Source organism: Papio anubis, chromosome 15 (genome assembly GCF_008728515.1).
Source record: "Papio anubis isolate 15944 chromosome 15, Panubis1.0, whole genome shotgun sequence".
NCBI lineage: Eukaryota > Metazoa > Chordata > Mammalia > Primates > Cercopithecidae > Papio > Papio anubis.
This window is the reverse complement of record NC_044990.1, coordinates 7,681,411-7,701,905: the sequence shown is the minus strand read 5'-3', so window position 1 is coordinate 7,701,905 and position 20,495 is coordinate 7,681,411. Positions and strand designations below refer to the sequence as shown.

The 20,495-nt window shown below is 42.5% G+C and overlaps 1 protein-coding gene across 2 annotated transcripts in view; it reads left to right on the top strand.

Annotated features, from left to right (window-relative positions):
- Positions 1-309: 309 nt before the first annotated feature.
- Positions 310-20,495, top strand: part of FLT1 (fms related tyrosine kinase 1) — a 195,665-nt gene continuing 175,479 nt past the window's right edge. The window contains exon 1 of one of the 2 annotated variants that reach the window (XM_003913719.5): positions 310-672. In XM_003913719.5, coding sequence (XP_003913768.1) covers positions 609-672 — 64 coding nt within the window. In that variant the 5' untranslated portion in view covers positions 310-608. The remainder of the gene's footprint in view (positions 673-20,495) is intronic. The other variant, XM_009191695.4, reaches the window with a different exon arrangement.

The window sequence follows — 20,495 nt, the reverse complement described above, 5'->3', positions numbered from 1 at the left end:
CAAGGATTTCCTGAGCGCGATGGGCAGGAGGAGGGGCAAGGGCAAGAGGGCGCGGAGCAAAGACCCTGAACCTGCCGGGGCCGCGCTCCCGGGCCCGCGTCGCCAGCACCTCCCCACGCGCGCTCGGCCCCGGGCCACCCGCCCTCGTCGGCCCCCGCCCCTCTCCGTAGCCGCAGGGAAGCGAGCTTGGGAGGAAGAAGAGGGTAGGTGGGGAGGCGGATGAGGGGTGGGGGACCCCTTGACGTCACCAGAAGGAGGTGCCGGGGTAGGAAGTGGGCTGGGGAAAGGTTATAAATCGCCCCCGCCCTCGGCTCCTCTTCATCGAGGTCCGCGGGAGGCTCGGAGCGCGCCAGGCGGACACTCCTCTCCGCTCCTCGCAAGCAGCGGCGGCGGCTCAGAGCGGGCTCCGGGACTCAGACGCAGCGGCCAGCGGGCGCCTGGCGGCGAGGATTACCCGGGGAAGTGGTTGTCTCCTGGCTGGAGCCGCGAGACGGGCGCTCGGGGCGCGGGTCCGGCGGCGGCGGAGAACAAGAGGAAGGACTTGGGCGGCCGGGTCGTTGGCCGCGGGGAACGCGGGCACCGGGCGAGCAGGCCGCGTCGCACTCACCATGGTCTTCTGCTGGGACACCGGGGTCCTGCTGTGCGCGCTGCTAGGCTGTCTGCTTCTCACAGGTGAGGCGCGGCCGGGGGCCGGGGCCTGAGGCGGTCTGCGATGGGGCGGCCGGAGGGCAGAGCCTCCGAGGCCAGGGTCGGGTGCACGCGGGGAGACAGGGCTGCAGCCCCGAGAAGCTGGCTACGGCGAGAACCTGGGACACTAGTTGCAGCGGGCACGCTTGGGGCCGCTGCGCCCTTTTTCCGAGGGAGCGCCTCGGGGAGTGGCTGGCCTGGACCCGCGAGCATCAGCGCTCAGACGGGGTCCGCGCTGGGGCTGTCCGTTTGCGACAGGGTTGCCGATCCCTTATGCAGCTGTTGGGTTGGGGTCTCACTGCCGAGGCCTCGGGCACTAGGAGCCCCACGCACCTGGACCTGCCTGGCACCCAGAGCCCGCTCCCAGGCGGCCTGGCGCAGATACACGGGGTCGCCTGGAGCCGGGAGCAGAGGCTCCTGAATGCCTGCCAGGCTGCCCAGGGCGGCGCTGGGCTGAGGCCGGGGCGTTGGTGATATTGGGCACCGGCCGCGACCTCGCGCCACGAGAGTGAAGGAGGGGAGCCGATTTGGAGGAGACGCGTGCCTGCGGGGAGCAGGAGGAACGCAAGAGAGGGCCAGGGCCGGCATCTCATGACCCGCTAGGGCCCCCGAGCCGGACTGTCCCGGGGAACGCGCGGTGAGCGCCCGCTCCTCCCAGCCGCGCGCGGACCGCGGGGCCCCAGTGCGCTGCGCTCAGCCACCGGGTGGGGCCTCTGCCGGGAGCAGGCGGGGTGCGCCGTCCAGCCAGTGTCGCCGACATCAGTGACCCTGACCAACGAGGGCAGCCCAGGGCCCAAATACTGTTAAGTTACTGACTTATAAGCCTAGCCTTTAAAATCCCAGCGAAGAGAGGGCGGGCGATTTTGACCAAACGATGCGGTTTGAGGAATAGGTGAGGTCCGCCCGCCACCTAAGTCAGCCTTCGCTGGGCGTTTGGGAGACGGGCGGTGGAACCGTCAGGGGCTGGGGGTTTTACCAGCAGTTAGACCGCCGCCATCGAGGGGTCAAAGCCCCAAGGAACTTGAGGGTTCGGACTCGCAGCCTCTGCTCAGTGGGGCTGAGTGGCGGAGCCTTGTGCCTCGTTCCCCTGGGCGCAGAGAGCCAGATTTCGGAGCGCCTTTCTTTTAAGCATCGTGGAGAAAAGGTAAAATACGAAATAAAATACAGTAGTATAAAATAAATCATTGCAATGATTCCCGGGAGGAAAAGTCAATAAGATGGAGCATATTAAAACCACCACCACCACAACAAAAAAAGCTTGTTAAACCTAAAAAGCAGTAATAGTTAAATATTCTTTCTCAGTGGGAAGACTAACTAGAAGGTCAGTTTCCAAGTAACAAGTAATAGTTCCAGTTAGATTGGTGAAACTACTGAACCCGGAGACAGGGCGAAGTAGTAACTTCTGAGAACTCACTGTAGGTTGGGAAAGATGCTAACATAACTCTATTAAATAAAATGTTGTATTTTCTATTTCACAAATACATTTTTTGTTTTGAAAAGTCACTTGTATTAAAATATAATTGCTTAGAGAATTTAAATACCTCACTCGACTATTATGTAAAGATAAATCTAGGTAAATTACATGAATCTAAAATTATGGAGGGAAAAGTATGTGATTTATTAGTTTTTCTACTTCACATAGATATATCTTTATTTCAAAAACATGCTGACTTTAGTGAAGCATCGTTTTGTTTGTAATTGGGACCATCTTAGTTCGGTGGAAACTTTACAGAAACGTGAGTGGGATCCTCTTGTGATTTTTCTTAGATTATAATTTACTGAAATGGGGCAGCAGTTTTCGAACTCTGATTTTGTTTTTTTTTTTTTTTTTGCACTTTTTTGGAAGAAAGGACTAACATTGGCAAGGTGAGAGCCTCTTTACCTGACAGTTAACAGAATACTCTGTTAGCTCATGTTAGCTCAGTCTGCAGCGTGGGTGCTTTTGAAAACCCATAGTTTCTCTGTCTGGTTAACAAACATCTCACAGTAAAACCATCAGCTACCACCTACTTTACAAACCCTATCAGGGCTTTCATGCTCAACTGAGGGGCTGCATATCCGGGAAGCAATGTCTAGTAAGAAGCCACATTTCCGCCCTGCAGAGTTCTCTTGCATCATTATGAACCTGGGTCTGCTTTCCTTCAGGTGCTATGTAATCTTTGAATACTTATCAGCTATTAATATTATGTGTGTGTGCATGCCTGGTGTGCACATGCATTGAGATGTAAAATAACCAGAGGCTCAGTAATACAAAAAGATAATGCCTTTCCCCTCTAAAGAGTTTATTTACCTCTTCCAGATCTTCTGGGAAATAAAAAGATGCTAATAATTCAGATACTTTCAAGTCCTCTCTATTGCTCTTTCTCTGTAAAGGATACCAGTACTCTTTCTCCAGCTCTGAGCCTCATTTCCTACTTTTAAGGTATCACAGCCTGGATGAAAGCTACAGATCTTTTTCTTTGTTCTCATTTTTCTTGAGTTCTTAAACAGCTAACATTTACAATTTACTATAACTAAGTGGAAATATTGAAATCGTGAATTTTGTGAAGGAAGTCCACATTAATAATATTAATGTGTACATGAAAATACCTATTTCAAATTGAATGTAATGAATCTCTTAAAGTTATTTTTTTGTAACAATTTTTGTTGTTTTCCCCAAGGTTTTTTATGAAGCTGCACTTTTTTTTAGTCTAAATTGCATATTCGAAATACTAATTATTTAGGAGCTTTGGCAGCCTACATAGTTTTCCAACTGATGCATCATGTTACAAATGAACTGTAGGTGACTACTTACTCCAGTTTCTCAAATATTTTTACTTTATATTTTAGCACTTTGTTCCATTTTTTTAATTTCCCTCTTGGAAATTCTATAATAGGCTATCTGGTTTCTTTTCTAATGATCACCAAATGGGTACTTTGCTTTCGTATGTAAAATGAAGACGTTAGAATAGGTGGTTGATTTCTAAGGCCCTTTCCTGACTCCAAAATTCAATTAATGATTCCAAGAAATGGCCTGAACACCGTGTCTGTCTTTCCCTTTTTCTCTTCCCCACCTTATTTATATTTGTATGTAGAGTGGATGAGAAACCATATGATGCTGGAGCTGTTAGGATGAACTGGGCTTCCCCTGCTAATCACATTAAATTTTCTTTTTCTCTAGTAGTATGTACCTAAACAGCCTGTCAATTTGGCCTTGTGTAGGCTGTTTTGGAAGAGATGGGCTGGTAGAGGACGCCTGAGCCAGCAGTCATCTTTATCTTGGGCTTTTTTTACTAGTAGAATGTATAACTCTATAAAGTAGATGCTCCCTCAAAACTCTAGTGGCATTAACTCTTCTAAGGATAGCAGTCATTTTAAACCCCTATTTATTTCTTGAATTTTAAAAACCAACACTTATTTGCTTCAAAATGGCTTTATTCTTTTAAAAAAAGTTCCAGATTTTAACAGGGATACTAAACTCCTTATTTAAGATTGAGCCTACTTTATATGACTTTTAAGAAACTAAGTAATTACTTTGTTCTTTCCAAAAATGATCGAGACATTTATAAATCTACTTCAAATTTATTTAATATGGAAGTTGAAAGTGATGTGTTACAAAAAAATGGTTTCACATTGACCAAAATAATGTAATGTCCTTGAGGGAGATTATGCAGCCAGTCGTGATCTACACAGCAGAGTTATGGCTGATGTTTGACCTGGCTTGGGCAGTTGGGCAAGACAAGAACAAATAACAGAGTAAGTAGCTTCTGTAGTGCTTTAAACTGAGATGTGTATGTGGGTGGGGATAAGAATGGAGAGAAAGCGAGAGAAGCTATCTTGGCATATGAATGTTAAAAGCGAAGCCTGCTGGTGTTAGTACAGACCAGGAGTGTCTAGTTCTTGGTTTGGATCTCACAGTTAGGGGTCTGTTGGGTGTTAAGTAAATATCATCATTTTTCAGTGCGTTCGTCATTGCAGGTAGGGGAGGAAGGGCATCTGAAATCATACCAGACTTTTTTTTAAGTAAAATATATTAGTGTGAGTAGTTAAAAGCATAGACCATCTGCTGCATTTGGTTTAAGCAATTTGGTGGAACCGAACAGTCCATTCTGCTCCATTGGCCTTCATTGACAGGAGAGGCTCGTAAGAAATGACAAGATCTCCTGCCAGATGCTTTCCAGGATCACTGGTGGTTCCTCGCACTCTTGGGTGCTGTGGAAATTGCATGCTGCTGATTAAATTGCTGGATTTTATACCAGATTGAGGGAGGGGAAGGAAATGGGAGGAATGGGGTATTTGAGGGAGGGCTTGAAAAGAAAGCCTCTGACTTAGCTCACGGGGCTGCAGGGGGGTTCATTAAGGAAACAGTTGCATTGAGTCTGCTGAAGATAGTGGACTAGATTTCCTGCATTGCCGCTGGGGCGGATGTGGGGAGATGTCAAGAATTCCTGGGGATTTCCCATCCGTCTTGGTAAAGCTGGATGCCTGAAAGCCATTTCTGATTGCTGCTCCTTTCCTCAATTTTGAGCTCTTTGAGGGACTTGATCTTGCCTCACAGACACATACGCACGTTGTAAGAGCTAGACGGAACCTCATAGACCCCATCTACTCATGCCAGAGATGGGAAAACCGGCCCAGAGGAGGCCAGTGCTGTTTTTCAAGGTCAACAGCTGGCTAGTGGCAGGCCCAGGAACAGAACCTGATATTCCTGCTACAGACAACATCTCTTCTTCACTGGTGTATTTCCTCTTCCCCAAACGGAAGACAGATGTTCAAATATTTATTGACTAACATTATTACAGTGCTAAAATTTCTTTCGAAATGACATCTTTTTAATATGAAGTTTTCTTCTATTTTCTTAAAGCACATAAGGGGTTTAAACTAAGAATCAAAATGATGGCTGCTTAGTAGCATGCCAAGAGATTTGATGAGAAGATTAACTTTCCTTACGAGCACTTGGCATCCTTTTTCTGAACAGCTGTGGCTTACATACTTGTGGCTTATGATACTAGCTTTGTCTTTCGCCACTTCTCTCCACACACACACTGGGTTCCAGCTACACAAACTCTACCCTAGTCAAACAAATTACTCCCCCTTCTTCAGAGGCGCCTTCACTTTCATCACTGTGTTCATGCTGCTCGGCTGCCTGCAAGACCTTTTCCCTCCCTCTGTGTCTCCTCCTCCCCTACTTGCAAGATCCAGCCCAGTAATCACCATCTCTGGGAGCTCCTCCTTGGAGCTCCCAGACAGCACTTGCCATTTCTTCTGCTCTCCTATAGCCCTGCGGTGTACCCCTCCTCCAGTAATTCTCACTTTGCATTGTTAGGATTTTATGTATCTGTGTCCTTTCTCTTTGGGAGAGACCCCATGTGTTAGCTGTCAGACCGCTGGTACCTAATATAAAGCCTTGTACAGAGACTCTGGGTAAGTGTTGGAATGAATGAGTAAATTGATGAGTATGTAGCCACACTATCATTTCAAAGAAGCAATCTCAGATACAAATTTATTCCATGAATTTATTCCAGTATAGTAATGTGCTCCTGCCTGTTCATTTCACCTCATTTACAAGGGATTACTTACAGCAACTGTTCTCAACAGATAATATTTGTCCTCTTCAGTGAGCAATTGAGATGTATGAGATCAGCTATGCTCTTCGACTCTCTGAGAAACTATCTCGTGTCCTCCCCTCCTGTGTGGGCACAATGCTTCACTGGGGCCTCTGAGCCACCAAAGCCAGGCTCTGGTCACTGCAGGAGTCCTGTCTTGGCCTCTGTTGGTGAGGTGCTAAGCACTTCAGCCTTGTTCTGCAGTGTGTTATGCAATTTTTAGAGAACAGAGTCCTCAGATTTTAGGGTTTGACTTTTTTGCCCTCTCTTAGACTCAAACCCAAGTCCTTGGGTATTGGGCTGAGATGCATAACTGAACAACAGAGGTCTGGCCACAGTCAGAACCAACTCTGTTTTAATAGGGGCATTGGTTATAGGACCACACTGGTCTAACTTCCTCTTTCTTTAGGATGAGGTCTCCTCAATGCCTCATATAAATGGGTTCCTGGCAGGACCACCCTACTGGGTGTTAGACATATTCTTAAAAATTGGAATCCCATGGCTTGGGCTCAAACTGGTGCCTCCCTATCCTCACCCCCATCCCGGCCCATGCTGCGCGTGCCCACACCGTACTCCAAAACATGCTTCTCACTGTGTGCTCCGAGGTCCAGAAACATCAGCATCCCCTGGGAACTTGATGACTCAGAGCCTATACTTTAATAAAATCCCCACGTGTTTGTTTGTTTTTTTCATTAAAAATCGAGAAGCTTTGATTTTAGTAAAGGATCCAAAGTCAGTTCTGGTGTCAGGGTTCATTTCCTTTTATTTTTATTTATTTATTTTTTGAGACAGAGTCTTGCTCTGCCGCCCAGGCTGGAGTGCAGTGGTGCAATCCTGGCTCACTGCCACCTCCACCTCCCAGGTTCAAATGATTCTTGTGCCTCAGCCTCCCAAGTAGCTGGGATTACAGGCATGTGCCACCATGCCTGGCTAATTTTTTTGTATTTTTTTGTAGAGACAGGGTTTTGCCATGTTGGCCAAGCTGGTCTTGAACTCATGGCCTCAAGTGATCCACCCGCCTCGACCTCCCAAAGTGCTGAGATTACAGGCATGAGCCACCACGCCTGGTCCCATTTCCTCTTCACTAATACCCTAGTGATGAACTTTGACATGTGTGACTAAGGGACTAGACCTGGGCCAGCCAGGAATCTTTCTCTTCTGGCTCCCATGTTGGTCTCGTGCCACCTTCTGCTGGGACATCTGTGTCCTCCTCCAAAATTCTTTACAAAATCTTGTACTTGGCTTAGACTTGTAATCAAAGTAAACAGAGGTTGTGGTCTTGAAGAATACCATGGTTTACCAAATCATGGGTGGCGAGATCAAGGTCCTGGAAAATATGGATTTGGTGGGAAATAGTAAAGATGCAATTAAATAGCCAGGTTTTAACCATAAGGTTCTACGAGGCTTTTACTTCTGAAAGAAAATGACTTGGTGGCAAAAACCAGCAGTGGTAAGTATCCTGCAGAATTTTTGGTTGTCAGGGAGGTGTCATTGTCTTGCTGCATTGTGCTGCCGCCGATCACACATTTCATGTGCCTCTTACTGGCATGAAATTGAATGTATTTGCACTTACATTCTTCCTTGTCATCATTGCCAGTCTTGACAAATGCTTTTACCTTTTCACAGATTATCATGGTGCTCGCAGGCACTTTTTCTCAGCCTGGTCTTCTATCCTTCTATTTAATGGGTGGAGCACAAATGGATTTCCTCTCAAGCCACAGAACCACCCATGTGGTCTACACAGGCAGAGCTACAACAATTATCAGATTCTTTTGTTAAAAGGGGCCTGAGGTGAACCTAGCAGAAATGAAAAGCCTTGGCTGTTATTATACACAAATATAAAACCACTTAAACTCAAGGCCACCTTTAGCAAAACCCTAATTAGGAATTAGTCTGCCAAGTGATTTCTATGAAAGCCTTTGCCTCTCTCTAGGGCCACGATCCCCAGCCTGGGCTCTACATTAGAATAATCTGGAGAGCTTTTAAAACTCCTCGGGTCTTGGCTGTAGCCCTGACCAATTTAATAATGAACTCTTGAGAGGGACCTGGGTATAGGTAATTTTAAAGCTCCTGGGTGATTCCAATGGACAGCTGAGGTTAAGAATCTCAAAGTTCATCACACATTAGAATCACCTGGTGGGCTTGTAAAACTGGCTGGCTGGGCCCCACCCCAGAGTTTCTCAATCAGTAGGCCTGGGGTAGGGCCAAGAATTTGCTTTTCTAACAAGTTCCCAGGGGATGCTGTTGGGCCTGGTCCAGAGATCATACTTGGAGAACCTCTGCCCAGGGGCTAGTTTGAGAGACCTGGCCACATGGGAGGCACCTGCCCAAAAGCCAATCTGTAAAAGGCACTAAACCATCACTAGACAGACGACAAGGTGGAAGAAATGACGAGAATTCCTGCCAGGAAGAGTATGTGTTGGTGGAGTATGCAAGAAAGAATACTTGGAGCAAATGCCGGGGCATTGAATCAGTGAGTCTAGATTAAATTGCCTTCCGAGGGGAGGGGGACTGTTTCGCCGAGTGAGGTAGGTATGTTAGCGGCAGAAGTGAATTTATGGTCTAGACTAACAATAGTCCTCCTTCTCTGCCTTATGCTGTGGAGCGCTCAGTCTTTCCTCTATGTAAATATTGGCAAACACCATACTGTTGGCCTGTCCCGGGCACCCCCATGTCTTGGTCCAGCCCTGGTTTCCTCCAGTAAGCCTGCAAAATTGCCTCTCCAACCGGGCCTCCGTATCTGCATTTCTGGGGCTGGGATCAGTATGGCTCCCACTTGGGTGGCTGAATTCTATCCGGTGGGGCAGGGTGGCCTCCTGACTTTCATGATGTGTCAGGGTTCTGTCCCCACTGTTGTGAAAAGCTACTGCTGGCTGGAGACAGAGCTGGCCTCCTATTGTGTGAAACCACGGTCCTGGGACACTTCTTCTGAAACACCAATTCAAGCTGCTTCCCCCTTGCTGGGGGCATCCAAGGTAACCTGTAGAGCATTTCATTCTTAATATTGCATGAGCTCCACTTTGGCGCTTTTATTTTCAAATACAGAAAGAGCATACACTTGAACGACCACACAGTCACTGTTTCTACAGGGCTGAGGCACAATAGCCATTTGGATCTGCCATCTGTTGCTACATAACAGGATGTGCCAAAACGTAGTCACCCACCACAACAGTGCATTATGCTTCAGGATTCTTTTAGACCTTTGGGCTAGCCTCAGCTGAGTAGTTTTCCTTGGAGTCTCACCTGGGTCTCTCATGCATCTCTAGTCCCTGGCATTTCAACTGGGTCCTTGGTGCTGGGCCTCCCTGTTCATGAGATCTTTCCTCATTCAGTAGCCTGGCCCAGGGCTTCCTTTTCCTGGGGGCAGCGGTGTTGCAAGAGTGTAATAGTGGAAGCTGCAAGGCATATTGAGGCTTAGGTTTTGGAACTCCTACAACACCACTCTACCACATTCTATTGGTCAAAGCAAGCCCAGCTCAGATTCGAAGGGTGGGAAGCAGATGCCTGTCTGTGTGGAGAGGAGCACAGCCTCACCAGTGGACCACACCACTGTTCCACACTTCATGTTTGCTTTTCAGTCTAGCTATTAGGCTGGAGTTTGGCCAAGAAAATACAGTAAATAACTTATAATAGTAAATAACAATAAATACTACATAATACCTTGACCCTTCTAAACAGTATCTGGGAGTTAAAGAAAACAACAGGCCCCAGAGAAGAGCTTTCTGTTCATACGTCAAATTTTGTTTTGGGTACCTGGCAGGCATGCGGGGCGGCAACCTCTGATGACTAACATGACACCAGCAAGGGAGGACAGCTGACCCCAAGATTCTGAGTGCAGGCAGCGCTGCAGCTTCTTGGGGCTCCTATCATAGAGGCCCTGATTTAGCACCTTTCTCTGGAGGTGCAGAGACTGCAGGGACAGATATGCTTTCGGGGAGGGAGAAAGGAGGCAACCAAGCCCTACTGACTATACAATCAATATATGTATTGATTGACATACATTATTTTACTCAGTCCCGAGAGATACGGTCCTCTTAACCATGCAAAAACTGATGCTTAGGTAAATTAAATACTTTACCTACGACCACAGAAGTGGTAAGTAAACCTGGAATTATTTGAATCTGAGTCTATCAGACTTGCAAACCGGACATTTAGGGCTCCCCCTACCATGCCTTCGAACCTAAATGAAAAGAGGAGAAGGAAATAGCATCAAGGGGAGTGTGCTAGTCTTTCCCTCCTTCTATCCTTGGAGTTTGGCCATCTCCAAAGAATGTGAGAAGCCACTGCTACTCCAGCTTCAAGTGGCCTTGGGAGATTCCACTGCTGTATGTGGCAGACACTGTTCACCTCTCCAATAAGACAATTTTAATCATGTGGGTTTTCTTATCATAGGCATTCAAGGACCTCCCAAAAAACTTAAAGTCAGAAAAAAGGAGCCCTGAAGCTATCAAGGACATGATTTTATGTGGACTTCCAAACTGCTTTCCCAGATATGACTTTAAACCAGTTCAGATGACAAAGAACAGCATGAGACCCGCACTTTATTCTAGAAAAACTCGTATCAGGCAGGTCCTAGGAAAAAGCTGGGACTGCCCTCTCACAGGTGGTTTCCAGGAATCCAATGTGGACTCCTCTGCACCTTTCAGGTCCCAGAAAGCTCACAGCTTTTCCAGAATGAAATTGAAGTACCTCAGGGAACGACCCGGAAGTGCGTTTGACCCTGAAGGCAGATGCTACATGAATTGGATAGGGGAGGACATTAACTGTCCCCCAGGGAAGGGAAAGGAGTGTAAGTACTGAACATCTCAGCACAGGGCACTTTCTGTGTTAACTCAATCAAGTCTCTTCCTAGCCATCTACCGTGCACACCTGTAACTTTGTTTTATGGATTGAAACCCCAAGACTGAGGAATCCCTGCTGACTTGCTGAGGGCCACCCATTTATGAAACAGCCAAGCCAAGATTCAAACCGAGGTCTTTTTAATTTTGAAATCGGGACTCTTTCCACCATCGTTTACTCAAAATATCTTGAATGATTAAATCTAGGGATTAAAGAAAAAGGCAAGAGTTTTGTTTTCAGGGTTTAGAATAAAAAACTGTCATATTGGTGAGAAAAGACAACCATCCAAGAGACTTTTTCTCAAACAAAGTGACCTGTCAGTCACTTTGATTTCCCTGTTTGATTGGCAGTCCTTGTATAGTGAGCAACACTGGGAGCATTTATTTAAGCCCTGTAGCCCCTATGTCTCTCCCTCCTCCTTAGCATAGACCTATAAGAAGTCAAGAAGGAGAAAATAGTGTTTTCCTTCTTCTTTCTTGACCTGTTACTCGGAGGACACTTTTTCAACCAGAATACTGTCATGTTACCAGAATCTGAGAAAAATCCTATCCTGCCACCTATTGAGGAGTTTTATCTTTCACTCCAAAGAAAAAGCTGGAAAGTCTGGTCAAATAGATACATGCTTTAGATGGAAATTAGATGGAATGGTGTATATACTATGTAAAAATATATATGGTGGCTATATATGTAAAAATCCACTGTTGGATTTTTATGGTTGTTTTCTTTCTCTAAGTTGGCATTAGAGAAACTAAAAATATATGTAAACAGATGGGGAGGCAGGGATATACTAGAGAGGATTGCAAACAATTTCAAAAGGCAATGTAAACTCTGGCAACAACACTGCATCTATGATTAATGGTATTGTTTTCTTTTTCGGAAACATTGTCTAACTCTCTTTTTCCACTTAATGTCTCCTGCTTGATCAGATTTTTGTTCTCTGCTATTCTTTGAACATTTTTATGGCTTCAGAATCCTCTCCATAAGGAACTCTGGTACAACTAGAGAAAAAATATATGTGTGGAAACTGAGTAATTGCAGTGCCCTGGAATGGACTTTGGGTACCTGTAACTTCTTGAGCGTTAGGAAATATTTGACACACATTGTTGGTGTACAAACTAAAAGTGGTTCAACCACTCACACTCCCATCCTATCCTCTGTCTTCAAAACTGGTCAATGAAAAATACCCTATCAAAGTATTTGCTACACAAAGTCACTTAAAAGGCAAATGGGAAATTCAGGAAACTAACAGGAAAGAATTTTCAGGAATTTCTACTTCACTTTAGCCTTTTGGGACTGACATTAAACTTAGTGGTTCTATATCCAGATATATCTTTTCTTAGAGGGAGTAAAATCCTAAACTGTATAGAAGTAAAGTTTGCTTGATTGTTGCTATTTCTTAAATGTGCTTTGTAGTCCAAACCGATGGACATGGGATTGCCTTGCTGGAGTAATTCATTCACCATTTTGGGATAATGTTAAATACAAACTTAGGAGGGGAGGTTTAAGAAATACTCCTCTTCCAGTGATTTGGAGGGCTGTCTTTTCTTTTCCTTTTCTTTTTTTTTTTTTGAGATGGAGTTTCACTTTTGTTGTCCAGGCTGGAGTGCAATGGCATGATCTCGGCTCACCACAACCTCCACCTCCCGGGTTCAGGCAATTCTCCTGCCTCAGCCTCCTGAGTAGCTGGGATTACAGGCATGCACCACCATGCCTGGCTAATACTGTATTTTTAGTAGAGACGGGATTTCTCCATGTTGGTCGGGCTGGTCTCAAACTCGTGCCTGTCTCAGCCTCCCAAAGTGCTGGGATTACAGGAGTGAGCCACCACACCTGGCAAGGGCTGTATTTTCTCCCACAATCTCATGAGGAAAAACATGAGTCATATTAAATTTAATTTTCCTAATCCCAATTTTATAGCCAGTCATTATTCTAGATTCATACCCAGTTTCCAAGCTGAGTTCAGGCATGTGTAGAAGACTTTTATTTTATAACATTTTAATACATTCATTTAAAGATGCTCAAGGGATTATCATCAAGTAATCCATTATATTTTATTTTGAGGTATAGATACGGTCGTATTCATTGTGTTACATGTTCATCATTGAATAAGTGTTCTTATTTTTTAATTTAGCTGAGTTTTACTAAGATATATCACTTATGTTGGTGAAGAATGTGTGACTTCCTATACTAAAAGATGGAGTCTTTAAAAACACAGTGTACATAGTTTGCAGGAGATCTCTATTTGTTGACTTATCTTCCATATTTCTTAGTATTCACCTATTCTACTTCTAAATGACATCTCCTAAGAGGCCAGCTTAGAGCTGAAAGACCTTCAAGAAGAAGGAATGTTTTTGATCCATCTTTGCAGTTGTGAATCCAGTACAGTGCCTGGCACATAATAGTCATTCAATAAATACTGGCTAGACTGACTGAAATCATATCCTGAGCCATTTCTCCGGGTCTGAGACCCTTCTAGGAGTCATGGTTCCTCATTGGTTCCCCTTCTAAGTGTGTGTGTGTGTGTGTGTGTGTGTGTGTGTGTGTGTGTGTAAAAGCAGAGGAGGTTAGGAGAAATATGCCCAGGAGCTGGCAACAATTCTCCCAATTCACAGGCAATGTTCTGTTCCTTCCATTTGGGTTATCCTCTAGGTCCAGTGACCATTTTCTCATTTTTGGCTAAGCTGACCATGTTCTCCTGACTCGACTCTAGACTCAGGATTGAGAATGAGGACTTACACTGCCCACCTTCTATAGAATTGCTTCCCAAAATATATTTTCCCTGAGATGAGCCTTCCTGCTAGGATACTGTTAACTGGCTCAGGTTCCCAAACAGCACAGAAGATAGTTAATTGGAACCTTCAATTTCTAGGTACACCAACAAAGCCCGAGTCACTTTTAGAACAGTCTAAAGGCCTCCAGAAATATGTTTTCTATATAATTTGGACTTCATAAACTGCATCAAAGTAAGCTGAAAATTAACATCAGAACTTTATCACATTCAGCCTTCCAATCTCATTTCATCTCTCCTCCATTTTTATATACAAAGCAAATGATATTCTGTCATTATTTGTAATCGATTCTAAAGTTGGAAGTCTGTATGAGGAGAATAGATAAGGCTTTGTACTGTTACAAGGCTTTGTATTGTTATATGTTTGTATTGGTTGCACAGATAGTTACTATTGCCGCCATTGTTTTGTCACCTGGAATGTGAACATTTTGGTTGAAAATGATTTCCTCTTGGCTCTGGGCCATGTGTGGTACTGGCTAGGTGAACTGCCAAAAGGAAGGACACGTTAAGAACATGAAGTCCTGGCTAATGCATCATATCTGACAGTCCTCATTCATTCCCTCATTGCTGAGTCTCCACCCCGATCATCTTCCACGGTGCTCTGTTTCAACAAGCACAACATGACCTGAATATGTATCTAAAGCATGATTACTTGTGGCTTTTTTCCCAGTGGCAGGTGAAGTCAGGTAGACCCCAAACAAAAAATATGCGAACCGGGGCATTGAAAGAAGGTGATAGAGCTTTCTCCTCCCAGTATAGAGGCCGAGGAAAACAGAGTTGTGAGAAACAAGGAAATGTATGTGAAACTGTTAGAAGAAAACAACTGTTTAAAAGGGAAGATGAAGCTTACAGAGTGGAAGGATGTGGAAGTCTTTGAAGGAGAAAGAGACTCTGCTGTTTCTTTTAGCAAATACACATTGATTCTTCAGGTCTCACCTTCAACTTTATTCTTCTAATAAAAGACTCTCACTCCCTGGGCTGAGTGAGGTACCTCCACACCTGGCACTTCCCCATGATAACACACAAATATAATGTAATTTTCTAGTTCTTTAAGCAGAAATTATTTGTTCATGCTAAGCTATAAACGCTGTAAAGGAAGCAACCACGTTTGTCTTGTTCATATACCTCTTGGTCTATGTTCAGAAAATTAAATGAAAGAGTAAATGTTGAGATTAAAGATGGAAAAATAAACAAGGTAAGGGAGTGAAAGAAAGGGGTCATATAGAGAATGTAGTGTGGGGAAAAACCAGCATTGGGTGACAGTAAAAGAAAGATAAGAAGCATAGGTAAATGAGGACAGGGTTCCCAGACTCCTGGAATTGCATCTAAGAGTCCAACCCTTCACCCAATTCATCAGTCTCATCCAAAGGAGGTGGTGGCTTAATTTCACGGACAGCTTCGGCATTGGGCACTTTACTACCTTTCCACAGAGCTGTTCCTTTTGGTTTTATGTAACTTCTGCTTACTGGTTTTGGTTTTGTCCTCCAGAATGAGCCAATTCATAAGTTATTTTAAAGCTGTTAGGTTGGTGGCCAACTGATAACAGAAACTGTTGTTTTTCTTCTATCAGAGATATAGTGTCTTGGATGATTTTTTTTTTTTTTTAAAGGCTAATTTCTAGAAATAAAGTTCTAGGTAGAGTGATGAAGGTGTATGAGTATACATGCCCTGAGAATGAAAACCAGCATTCCCCAGGCATTGAATACAAACAACTCTAAAGTCTTCTACAGGTATTTGTAAGGAAGGCCTTAATACCACATGCCAAAATGAGTGAAAAGTTTTATTTGGTAAATTATTTCTTTTAAAAATTGAGATACTGCTGGTGAAAATGTACTGCTTTTAATAGATTACTTTTCCTTCTAGAACCTTGACTCTCAGCAAAACTTGTATAACATGAATTCCATCTAAGATTTTTTTAAGTTTTTGAAATCTTAGGAAAGCACAGCTCTTATAAATATTTACTACATGAAGGATATCTTAAGAAAATGTGAAATTAGAAAAACATAGAATAAAAACTAACAGTTTAATCAACATGTCCACCCCATTTTCTAAGTATGATTTATCTCCAAAATACGTGTAATGAAAGGCAATTATATTTCAAAGTGTTTAACTTAGAAGGAAACTGATTTTGACAATAGAAAACACAATGGTCAAGAATTGCATTTGATGAGTCTTAGAAATTTGCTAATGTAGCTTTCAAAAACTCAATTCCCCTATGATGGATAACTTTATTGCACACTCTTGGCCATTTAAATCTCAAAGGTCAGAGGGTTTGTATATATTACTGGTTGCAAAGATAGAAATCTTCTCAACTTTCCTGTTAGTGAATTTAAAGTATACCCTTTATGAACAGTCTAAAGGACTCCAGAAAGATGTTTTCTATATAATTTGGACTTCATAAACTGCATCAAAGTAAGCTGAAAATTAACATCAGAACTTTATCACATTCAGCCTTCCAATCTCATTTCATCTCTCCTCCATTTTTATATACAAAGCAAATGATATTGTCATTATTTGTAATTGATTCTAAAGTTGGAAGTCTGTATGAGGAGAATAGATAAGTCTTTGTATTGTTATAATAACACTTGCCTTTTCTTGCATGAATAGCTACAGTGCTAAGGTGCACACTTGTCTATCTCCCTGTTTGCCAGCCTTTCTTCTTCATTTTATTATACAGAAATGTGAAGGCACTATTTGGGAATCAAACTAGAAACTTGAACAATATGCATTTTATGGTAATTTAATATCATCACATTACAGCTCCATGACATATTCCTTTTTTTCCAGAAGGAACTGTGTGTGGATCTGAAGATGATGTCACATGACAGGTTATAAGATGTAGCTGAATAAAATTTAAAAGTTCCAATTCCCACTTGTATATTTTAAGTGTTCCATGGCAAGCTCCCATGCTGAATTGATAAAATATCTCCCAGATCTTTTCTGTGAGACTTTCCTTCTAAGGGAACCCACAGGGATCCACACAAATGATAAATCCATAACATTGAAACATGCTGTCATCATCTCTACAGATGCCTGGAACGTTGACACTGGACAGTAATGAAAGCAGAGTATTTGGTAAAATATCTGGACAGAGACCAAACTGTAATCCTAATGCTATATAAAACAGAAAAACTTTCCATTTTAGATTGCGAGTCACATGCATTCCATACTGTGCTTCCAAACTGGGTGATTGTTTGTTTTAAGAGAACATGGAGGATGCCTTTGGCAGAACTGAAATTTGTAATCCTAAATAATTTAGAGATTAGAAGTCTAACATTAAGGGAGTTCAAGCATTTTATTAGGACTACTACTCTTAATAATACAACTCTATGCAAATGCTCTTGCAGCTAAAAGCATTTTGTCACTGCTCAGATTCTATGATTCTAAGGAGGATGCACAAATTGATTAAAAAAATTAACAAATTACTTTAAAAAGTCAGTTACTTTCATTAAGCCACATGTATATTTAGTCTCACATACACTGAGTGTGTTTATCGAAATGGTACCTCTACTGAGCAATCAGTTATCATGTGTCTTCCAAGTGTTCACAATTGGAAAATGTATATATTCCAGCCTGAAGCAACTTCTGAGTAGCATAACACTACTGGCAATTATGATCCATTCTATAAGACGTGACATCAGAGCTCAGTTTCCCCGCAGACCTCTGAACAGTGACATTGGATAAGAACATAAGCCCGTGGCGAGTATGCTTCAAATGTAACAAGTGCTCTGCCATTGATAGAGAAAACAGAGACGTGTCCAAGCCCTGCCTAACAGACAAAATGTTCCTTTATGCATTTTTAGGGTGTAAAGAGTGTTTTCTCTGTTTGTGGCCCTTTGCATAACCAGACGAAGGTCTACCAGACTTCTCTACCGAGTATTTTACGAGTTACGTCTTGTGCCCTGTCAACCAGATCTTGACCTTTGCCCTAGGCAGCTCAGATAACTTTCATGACATCGTATGGTAAACTGAAATGACATATTGTTAGACAGCTCTGTGGAGGTGAGTTTTGAACTCATTTAATAACAGACCAGCGGTGTAGGAGTGGAGCATTTTTTGGGAAAAGGTAACTCCTTGGTCAGCAGGAGATTTCTCCCAAACCAACCTTAATTAACTCTGATGTCACATGAAAAGGAGTTGTGCATGGCTGTAGGTCATTGGAAGGGTAGGCCCCTGATGGTAGCCTGGTGACAGGCCTAATGATCAATGAATGTGCCCTGTTAAACTGTGACCCACAGAGAAGGCAGTATCAAGTGAAAAGCTCAGAGAGGCACGCGGAAGACATATTCCCATAATAAACATTGACAGTAGGAATGTTGATGGTATTAGAGCATTTTTTCCTGGTAAACATTTTAAACCACACAAATTTTTTTCCTTTTAAATAACTTTTATGAAGCTTAAGGAAAAATGAGTAAAGTCAATGACCCATGTATGGATGGGATGAAAACCGTCCAAGTTCTGATGATTTTAGACTTTGGCCACTTCAGTGTGATGTCTTTTGTGCCAAAAGCTACAAAACCTATTTATGGGTTTCATTGACAGACAATTAAAATATGAATTGTAAGACAGCCTTAAAACGAACAAACCAGAGCAGAATTGTTGAAATGAACATAATTGCAGAGAAGTGCCAATGCCAACTGACGACGTTAAACGTTTATGTGATTTCTTGATTTATTTTTTGACACCTGGATTCAAGACATAAATGCTATATATACGACTATTTTGAATTTTCTATTCAGGCTTTGAGATCAGAGGCTTCACATATTGAATCAAATAGTTTAGGGATTACTTAGAATGGCAAAACCTCTAAAGCAAGAAATCAGTGTGGTAAAATAGTGAGTTTAATATACTATAAAGATTTAAAGGAAAAAGTAGGTTCCTAGGATTAGAAACTTTCTACAAACTAAATATACTGTTGCTGGACAGCAGCTGCCTAAACATTCAGTGCTATTGTGGACCTTGAAGACCAATAACATAATTACTCTAAAATAAAATATTAGGTATTTGTAAAGGTGCCCATGTGAAAGTCAAAAATAATCTTATCTGCATAAGGGATTAGTCAGCAGTGAGTCAGAACCTCATACTCTTGCCACATACAAGTCAATTTTTAAATCCCCGCCTAGAAAGAGCTTTCCCTAAGCCTAAGCTGAATGAAAAATGTAATTAAAGCACACACCAAAAACCTCTTCTAGTTCTACATCAACCTCCCCACCACCACTCAAACAAACTTGAAGATTTCTTGGAGAGAAAAGCGTATGCATGCGTGTCAGCAGGCGTGTGTGTGTGCACGTGCGTGTGTGTGTGTGTATTTATGTGCACATTCTTTCTACATTCTGTCTTGATTTAAGGCCAATTGTTTTGGAAGACAAACCCGACATTTTAAAAATTAATATCATTGCTAATTGTGAGACGTAAAAAATATGCTTTCAGTTCATACAAATCCCCATGGCTTTCACATCATCTATTTAGTCTGTTGGTGGATGGAATATGAACTCTCTGGCCTTTCTCCATCATTCTGAAAGTGAGAGGAGATGGGACATTATAATGCTCTTCATCAAAGCATGGTCCCTGTCAGCATAGCTGGTAGTGTAGTCTCCATTTAATGTGGTAATTTAAATCTAGGCATTCACTTATAATGTCCACTTCATATTGTCTGATAAAATACTTGGATAGAGATGTGACGCAGAGGTTAAGAACCAAGAGTTAACTTTTTTATTAAGTTTCAGAGCCCTATAAGAATTAGCATCGCAAATAAAAATGTTAGTAGCTTCTGGAAATTTGCAATTGCATTCTTAACCCTTCTCCCACCCTTGCCACGAACCACAAAGATTCTATGAGATTAGTCTATGAGACTTAGGCCTTTAGTAAGCTACCTCTTAAGGAAAGAATATTGTCTCTTATTGTGAATTATGTTTAATTAACCTCGAACAACCTTTGTAAAAGGCTCATGATCTTAAATTCAAATTTTAGAAACATGATACTTGGGGATCTCTATTTAGATAAAGAGGCCATTTATCATGCAGGATTATGTACTACTGAAAATGCAGTATGCAAAATCAAAGACAGATGCATTTCATTTGAAATGAATATACAGAACTTTAAGTTAAAAACAAATAAATTAGAAATAAAAAAATTGATATAAAAGGCAACACCAGATTTATTCAGAGAGTCTTAGCTACATAATTTGTTAAAAATTTCAATTTAAATAGGGAAAATTCAAAAATGCAATTAGGAGTGATTTACAACTAACACTAAATTAAATTGAAAAGATTGTAATGGGGGAGGGAACAGTACGTTTTTTGCAACATGTTTGTAAACTTCTACTATTGGGTAGTGATGTTAGGGAACATGAAGGAAAAATTAGGTCTCTAAAATCAGCCTTCTAAAGTTTTAAGCTGGAGAAACAACTAGTGTAAAATCTCACACTGAGGGGGTCATATGTGGCAACAAATTTCAAAATAACTGGATATTCTAGGCTTTCAACATAACTCTGTGATTACTTTAGTCATAAGTTGTTGGTTTTTTAAAAATAGCTACCTTATTGAGATGAAGCTCACATACTATAGGAGGCCAGAATATGACACCCCAAAATACGA